Source organism: Vanessa atalanta, chromosome 2, assembly GCF_905147765.1.
Source record: "Vanessa atalanta chromosome 2, ilVanAtal1.2, whole genome shotgun sequence".
Taxonomy (NCBI): domain Eukaryota; kingdom Metazoa; phylum Arthropoda; class Insecta; order Lepidoptera; family Nymphalidae; genus Vanessa; species Vanessa atalanta.
The window spans coordinates 10,376,302-10,385,411 of record NC_061872.1 but is presented as its reverse complement, the minus strand read 5'-3'; the positions used below and the strand labels follow the sequence as shown (position 1 = coordinate 10,385,411).

Here is a 9,110-nt window from a genome sequence, read left to right as displayed (position 1 = left end):
AGGGTTGTAAACAGTAATAAAACTAACGTATTTCCTATATAAGCTATATAAACTATTGATAGCGGACGGAAAGCTTGCGTTGGAAACATGCTGCGTCATGAGCACGTGTTTACTTTGTATCACGTTGAGGATGAATAATATATAGAGGAAAATCATATTATGTACTTGCCTATATTAGTTGCATGTGTGATAATTCTCTTTCGAATGACAGTTTTATTGAGTTATATAATCTATGAAATAATAATCAAAATTAATATGTGTAAGTTGTTACCAGTATATAATTAAGTACTTCACTATATTATACAAAAGTATTATTTACCTATAGATTTCATGTATATATATATACATGAAATCTATAGGTACTTAATTACCTACTTACTGCTGTTTCTTTCAAGATAATAATAATTATTTAAATATATATATATATATACGGTACTTGACTTAAAAAAGTGTAGGTATATGTTTTTTCCTCTTCTTAAATAATAATTATTATCTTGAAAGAAACAGCAGTAAGCAGGTACCTACCTCTAAAATGTAATGTTATTAGATTTATACAAGATAAAAACAAATTGATTATAAAGTTTTCATTCCTTAAAGAAGTGTAATGAGTAATAAACGACACCACTACTAAATAGAACATGATAAAAGGGCACAAGTAACAAACGTCGCAACTGGTTATACAATGGCTACCGACCGTCATTACATTTCTGATGACGTCATAATATTATTTATAAGCAACGTCAGCAAACTATTTGCTAAAGTATATATTAACATTTTAAAAACTGTATATAAGTGTTATAGATGATGATGATTTTTTGTCGTCGCCAGCTAATAAAATTGTATGCCTTCGTATGTCAAAATCAAAATATGCCTACTAAATAAGCAAGGGCGAATTGTCATTTTTGATAAATAAATGTCAAAGTACGACCAATCGATCGACAAGAAACTGCAATGAACTATTTTCTTGTACACATATTATTTTATACATATTGATTGAAAAAACTGGTAAGATCTAAGTAATAAAGACAATCACTAAGAAATGTTGCGAATGAAAGAAAGTTCGCATAAAACTATAGAATCCTACAAATAGGTTATATTTAAATATTTCACGTATTTAAGTGAGAATTGATAAGGCGCTCTCGAAGTGGAGTCATTAATTCTTAATTAGATGTGATTTTATATCAAGATTATATACCAAACAAACAGGTTACGTCTATTAATAAAACAATCTGTCATTAACTTTGCATGTTGCTGGTTATTTGCTAACTGACATGTACACCCACCTTAGCGATCAGCCTACGTGTCTGCTACGCTTGTGCGTCTACGCATCGTGAATTACAAATATTGAATAATAATAATTACTTGCGCTATACGGCCAACGTGGTGAAGTGGTTAATAAATATATTTCATTTATTATAGGCGTAAAGATATTCAAAGTTATATTTCAAGAAATAAGAATCCGTGTTTAATTTAGGACTGCTAATGACTACATTGAAAATATAGCTATTTAGTGGACATAAATCGGCCCACAAAGTTTATTATATATTTTTGTTTACTATTGAGTAATATGCTACGTACTTAAACAAAAAAAAAAAAAAACAATATTTTATTACCTAAAGCATAACAATTATTTTTTTATGCCACAGGAAAAAGTAAATCTATAATACTTACTAAAAATAAAAATTACGAGATTTTCCTAGTTATATAAATTACAAGCAAACAATATTTTAAGTGTAGTTCGGTGTAGTATGCATATCAAAATGATGAACAATATACAAATATATTGAAAGTATTTGAATTTTACCTAATAACATTATATATGTTTTACATATAATTTACTTGTTGACAAGACCTGTTTCTGCCATGGCAGTTTTATTATGCATGTGGGGTGATGCAATATCCTGACCATACCTGCGATAATATGTAAGTATCTAACAGGACGGTTAACGTTTTTATATTCTTATTTTATATCTAAATAATACCTTAACAAAATAATTATTTTATTTCTCACTTTTACTGATATAAAGTTGGTACTTGTGAATTATCATATTCATAATTTTCACTTACGTTTTCGAAAGTATTAGATCAATTATATTTATAATTTTATGATAAGTTCAGAAATACAATCGCTATGTCTATAGATTATTAATTATCTTATATAATAATCCATGTTATAAGAAATATGGGTAATTAAGTATTTAAAAATCATGTCGATGTATTTTTTTTTTTCAATTTATAATTTAAGCTTTTAATATGCCGTAAGTTTACATACTTACACTCCAGTACGGTATAGGTATTTTTAGTCTATTTTCTAAAAGCAAATAACGCTCACCAATGAAGTAAATGCTCTGAATCCACTTATTTCTTAGTAAAGATATAAACAAGTTGGCAATTTATCGTACAATTTTTTATACCTATAGAGAATAAGTTATCAGAGAACAAATGATTCGCAAATATAATATTCAAATTACGGAGAACTCTGACGAATCACTAATCATTTGGCGACCCGACCCGAATTTCCTCGAATTAAGATTATTAGAGACAAATTTTTATAATCACATTTAGATAAATCGTTGGAAAGCTTTCTACGAATTATACTTTTTCAGTATTATTAAAACATATACATTATTAATCAATATTCTTACTAGTAATTTGTAGTCTAGTAATGTATTAATAGTACAGTAAAACGGAAGGGTAAATTAGGATTTTAGTAATTCCTTTATTAAATGGGGACGTTGCTACTATTCTTTAATAAAAAAAAAGAATCAATAACTCTATATTGTTGTGTATCGTCGTGATGATGGAAAGCCATTTGAATTAATTATTTTGTAAATATTTCTTAATAGGTAACTTTATAAATAACGGCTCGACAGTAAAAAACGTTATTGAATATATCAAATTAACTGGCTTTATTTACAACATTTTAAAATAAATATTTTAATGTTGAGTTGAGTGGCCCAGTAACTAGAACATGTGAATCTTACCCCAAGATTTCGGGTTACGGCCCAGGCAAGCATCTGTGAGTTTCGATAGGCTAGTTCGTATTTATATAACTGTCAAAACAAAGTAAGCACGAGATGCATAATCATCGCATGCTCGTCGATTATGAAAAATCATTAATCAATCATTGATGCAGCGTGGCGGAATAACCTCCTAAATAGGATACGAATCCTAGCACAGCACGACATTACATACTTTTTTTTTTAAATTGAGATTTAAATTATCAAAAAATTGAACGTTTTATTATACTTTTGTATATAACATGTTCTTTCATTAAAATATCAGAAAAATAACAAAAGTTCTTAAATGTCTTTGTATAATTATCAACAAGAACTGTACCTACTTTTTCAATTCGGAGACGAACCATGACTCATATACGTTAGAGTTGGTTGCTAAATGCATATCACGTTTTTCGTCACATTATTTACTCTTCCTTCCTTATGTCTGTAACTAAGGCGAATAGTTTCAAGGAAATGTTGTTACTAACCCACCTATGTTAAATGCAAGTGTGGTTTTGGACCAGGGCCGGATATACTGTATTTGGGATTTAGCCCAGGGCCCCGGGGATTCAAGGGCCCCACAGCTAAGTCAAGTCAAAGTCAAAAATAGACGATAATGCAAATTAATCCATCATTTATTTAAGCAGATCATATGGTTTGCAGCCCCGCGAATCTTGCAACTAATCAAACCCATTCAATTAGTTTAATTAAAGTCTACGTTCAGGTGTGTCTTAAGTGGGGCCTCTAAGTAGTTTTAGCGCAAGGCCCCCCTAAACTCAAGGTCCGAACCTGTGTTGGACAATGAAAATATATTCATAAAAATTGGTATTATTTAATGAAATAAAAAAAAAAAGATTTTTTTTTTGTTGGAGGCGGAGAACTTTTAATTGAAATAAAACATAAAAAAATGTTATATCATCTTTTGTGAAATTGTCTATTAGACAGATGGAATACTTATATGATTGAATATGATTTTGAGCATATTTTCTGAGACTGGAGGCCTTATTTTCAAAGACTCTTTTAACTGCTTAAATGTTTCTAGTGTAGCTGCGTGGATATGCAACTTTAAAACTCTCCGTGTAAAATAATCCAATGGTGTTAAATCGCACGAATGAGATGAATTTGGCATCCAACATGTCCTGGAAGCGTTATTGGCGAAATATAGTCTGATTTACTGCAAAGGTGTTTGAAAATGGGACCATTTTTCTGTGTATTATGTTATTTTACAGTTCTCCTCTAAAAATAACCTTTTATTTCCATATGAATTGTTAAATATAAAGCCAGAATATAATTCAAGTTGTCATGTATACTTACCTATCAAGTCAAGTAAAAAATTAACTGATACAGGTACAACTTACTCAGACCAAGGCTTTTTTTATTGGACAGGTACACCGTATTACAAGTATGTACATTATGACATAAAAATAAGTTTTATATCAAACAATATGATACGTGTACAACAAACTTAATTAAGTGATAAGGAAGTTAATCAATATTTCATATTTTATTGCAATCATGTTTGTCAAGTTGTTTTTATTTTTTTGTACACTTTGTAAGTAAAAATATATTTGAATTGTTACCGCTTTATTTCTGTAACTTTGACAATGTAGAAAACATGAACAATGTGCTTCAGATTCTTGAGTATAATATTTTAAAAGGTCTTAAAAACATACGATGAGTTTTACAGAGACATACGAACTAAAATTATTTTAGCTTGTTATTATAGTAGTGTATTAATATTTCTGTACACTTGCATTTTATGTTAGCCAGTATGATATAAAAATGCCACAATAATATCTGACTTTTTAAGATTTATGTCAGCCGCAACCTCATGAAACGGGCATCGAATTTAAGAAATCACCTACCGAAGGTCACAGGTAAAAGTTGTCCAGTGATTATTATTTACACAAATAATGAAGTAATTATGTTCTCGGTTGCATTGCATTCAACTTCAACGATCCTTTATTTTTAAATATAATATTGTAATTTTAAATAGCTTAAATCTTTCTGTAGTTCCGGTAATATTAACTATTTCTAATTTTAAGTACATCAAAAATCTGAAACAGATAAATCGTCTACCTAATATTTATTTAAAATAAAAAGGTATGCCAAATCAAAGGTCGTTGTTTCTGTAATATTAAAATAAATAATTTGAAGATCTACATTAGGTTACCATCGTTAGTAATGTAAAATGTTTGGCATTTCATAATTTAAATTTGATAGAATCATTGTGAAACTGTTATTTTTAATTAATTCCTTATAAAATTGTCGAATATATTATATTTGTTTATGTTGTGTATACATTTAATGTCAGTAAAGAGGATTTGTAATGAATAATAAATAAGTGAATAATATTCATGTTTTTCGATAGGTGCGGTATATGTCCAACATATTTTCACAAGTTATGCGCATTCGACTTTGATAGTAACGACACTTTCATCTTCGATAATGTTTGTATTATGGATTTATATAATTGCATTCACGGGACAGGTCGGTAACAAAATTAAATGGCTTTTTACTTTTTGTTTTGTGTAATAATTCTATTTTGCATTTTTTAAGACCAACGTTGTGAATATCTCTGTAATTTGAATTCAAAACAACACATTTCTAATTTCAGATTTCATTCAAATAAATTACGAGAATTGTCTATATTTTGGAAACTTTGCTTATGTTCATGGATTGAAGAAGGAAGACTATGACTACGGTGAAGATGAATTTACAATTACGAATTCAAAGAAAAATCCAGATTTTGTTTAATACAATTGTGACTTTAAAAATATCTTTTTGGTTTTTGAAAGCTTTATTTTTTATTTCTTACAATAATTATTGAGCATATAAAATACAGTTTAAGAATGTTCATATTTAAAATTTAATTGTGTTAACCTATTGTATTTATGTAACTTGACTAATTAAAGTATGCATCTCTTATAAAATAACACAAAGAGTAACTAACAGTACCAATTTTTACATTATTTTTTTCCAAAATAAAAAAAACTATTTTGTTTTATTATACAAATAACGTTATGACAGATGACTACTGCATGTTAGAAGAGTTGACATAATATTATTTTTTCCAAGATGTTATTTTTAATGGAAATATTTTTAATACATAATTGTTTTTTTTTAATTATATAACCTAACAGCTCTGACTATAGACATTAATTTAATGTACATTAATAAAGAAATACATTTCCATAAATTTTTCATCTGCGTTAAGTTAGTCTTGAATCTATAACATTGCCACCTCTTGTACATCAGCTTTGTCAATTTTCCAAGTTTATGTTTCAAGATGTACAAAAAAATATAAAAGTATATTTATATTGAGTAATAAATTATAAATTAGTTTATATTATGTTTGTTTAGATGTATCTGCAAAAATATTTCCCATTTGGAATGGGTACATTATTGTAATATACTAAGGCAGGCTTTATACTTAACTTTTTTGTTTTAAAATAATCAGTGTAAAGCCTACCTAAGTAAGAAACATTGGCTATGTGACTGACATATGACCTAGTCGTTTATAATCTATTTTATCCAGTTGGACAAGTGGTCGCAGTTGGTCTGCAAATGCACGCATATCTTCACCAATAGCATCTTGTCCTTGAGGGGCTAATACCTATAATTATAAATTAATAAAATATGCATTTGAAAAAAATATATCATATTTTTCAATAACAGTAATTGTTATCAGACTATTGTAATCCATAAGAACTTAAAAATGTACAAAGTCATCTTTATCATATCTTTTGGTAAAGGCCCATGTGACCCATGGCTAGTGGTAAAATATATTTAAAATTAATATATTAAGGGACATATACTTTAATAATTTGATTTAATTTTATATCAATTATATAGAATAAAATTAAATTTATCATCCTTGTGGCAGTAGCAAATATTTCAACAACAGTACCTTTTTTGCTAGTGGCCACAGTTGGTGAGCTACAAGTAGCCCTCATTATGTTGCTTTGTTTAGAAACATATTTTTTAGTATTCATTGGTATGCATATTCATATGGATTTAAGGTTTTTAAGATGTTGCTGCAATCTTTGTTAACATTAAGAAATAGTATAATTTGTAACTAAGAAATAATACATACAGACAGTTCCACAAGGTAACTTTGTGAGATAGGCTCTGGAGGCATTGAACTCTGAGATATTTTGAACACCTTTGCTACTGTTATTTTCATTCTTCCTTTTCTAAACATGTAGCCTGAAAAGTAAAATAGTGTTAATAAGAGCATAAATTAGATTACATTTAGAACCTTCTGCTTTTATTAGATAATTATTTTTATATAAAAAGTAATAAATAGAGAAAAAAAATTAAAATGGCAACTGCACTTAGAACAGCAGAACAATTAGTAAAAAAAGTAATACTAACATTCACCTGGAATTCTTCAATTGACCTAATGACTTTCTATCATTGGTTTATTTATAACTAATTTTAACTATTTAATGTATGGTATAGACTTATAATTGGGCAATTTGTCATGCATTATTAGGTTATTATAAAATAATACTGTGGTTAAATTTATATACTTTATAATAATTTTGTGTGAGTATAGATGACATAAGGTGTGAGAAAGAATGATAAACAATGCCATTTTAGATTCTTTTCTCCATTCACTAATACAAAAAGCAATTTCAAACCATTATTGTTGTTTAGATTTTGGGATAGTGCTTTGTGCAGGTCTGTGCTCATCACTCATTCTACTTAGTGTACTGTACCACACAGCAGTACTAAGTTTTTATTGTGTTTCAATTTGAAGGAAATAATTACAGATACAAAAAACATAACTTCTTACTTCTATGGATTGCAGATAGTCATTGTTGTAAGAAACAATTCATATTTCTTACACCAATGACTATCTGCTTACCCATAAGAAAATTTGCCAGTTAACTTGACTATTATACTATATTACCTTTAACACTATATTCAAATTCAATTCGACATCCTAATTCATTGAGGAATTCAATGAGCATTCCACTACAAGCTATGTCAAGGCTTGATCGCACAACAGTTGGTCTATTTTTGTCTCCCAAGTCTGGCTGTCCAATATATCTCAACTGGTAAGGCATATCTCTTGCATCTAAAGCTTTCCTTACACGTAGGGTTAATGGTGTTGACTGAAAAATACAAACATAAAACAAAGCTTTTAATGAAATCTAGGTCTGGCAACATCTCAAATTTTAATGGTAAATCAATTTTGATTTAGTAAAAATATAAGTCATACTGGGCTAACAGATTTGTTCATTTATTTACCTGCTGATTAGGATCTCTCAAGCTAAAACAAACTTCTTGATCATCAAACGTTTCTGGACCTGCATCAACATTGTCGCAGAGACCGCGAAGGCGGTGTAGAAGAACTTCTACAGCCGAATCTAAAACTGAGCCCTAATAAAATGAAGGAAAATATGAATTATCGTTTTAAACAAATGCCATAGAATACTAAGTAGATTTAATACTAACTTGTAATAAATATTCTTGATTAGGTATAATGTTTGCTTTTAAAGCTTGGGATAAACTGTCGGTCGCTGTTATAGGAGCAGCGTTCACAGCCATTGTGTCTGTTATTTCTTGTAATCTTATAAAAATATGTAATGTATATTAGAGTTCTTAACGCTGTATACCATAACTATATAGACAAATACTTAGAGGTTATTAAAATAAACATATAACACAGTTTTAATTAAATGAAAACTGAATTCACAAATTAGTAAACTCAAATTTATTAATATTACATTGACAATGACAATTGGTATTTGACACTTTTGACAGTAAAAAGTCAATTCAAATTTAAATTTATAGTTAAATAGTGGATTTTATCATCTTTATAGGTGTGCCAATGATTTTTTTTTTCTTTGAGTTAAATAGACAATGGCAATCTATCATACATTTTATTCTAGTTTTAATTTAAGACAACCTTAATTAAAGATTAAATCAATGGTAATTACATCAACATATAGACAATTATCACAGAAATTATATTGAGTTTATAAATAAACACATTTTCGACATTTTTTAATAAGTCTATGAAAATGGCAGCCCCATTTATTACCCGAAATACTTCATCCATAAATAAAGTCTACCTACACCTAGCTTGACAGTTGTTAT

At 28.4% G+C, this 9,110-nt stretch overlaps 1 protein-coding gene across 1 annotated transcript; it reads right to left on the bottom strand.

Moving 5' to 3' along the window:
- Positions 1-5,843: 5,843 nt before the first annotated feature.
- LOC125072261 (mediator of RNA polymerase II transcription subunit 18) lies at positions 5,844-8,774 on the bottom strand. Its single transcript, XM_047682810.1, has 5 exons — positions 8,466-8,774; positions 8,259-8,390; positions 7,918-8,122; positions 7,096-7,208; positions 5,844-6,615 (listed from the first exon to the last, which is right to left on the bottom strand). The coding sequence occupies exons 1-5, from the start codon at positions 8,556-8,558 to the stop codon at positions 6,490-6,492; spliced, it is 669 nt and encodes a 222-aa protein (XP_047538766.1). The 5' UTR covers positions 8,559-8,774; the 3' UTR covers positions 5,844-6,489.
- Positions 8,775-9,110: the final 336 nt, after the last annotated feature.

Bases quoted from the DNA above. Each gene is read 5' to 3' on its own strand.
- LOC125072261 (XM_047682810.1), bottom strand. From the start codon at position 8,558: ATGGCTGTGAACGCTGCTCCTATAACAGCGACCGACAGTTTATCCCAA. The intron at 8,123-8,258 runs GTAAATAAATGA...TGTATTTTTCAG, and splicing joins TGAGAGATCCTAATCAGCAG to TCAACACCATTAACCCTACG. The intron at 7,209-7,917 runs GTAATATAGTAT...TTTACTTTTCAG, and splicing joins ATTTGAATATAGTGTTAAAG to GCTACATGTTTAGAAAAGGA.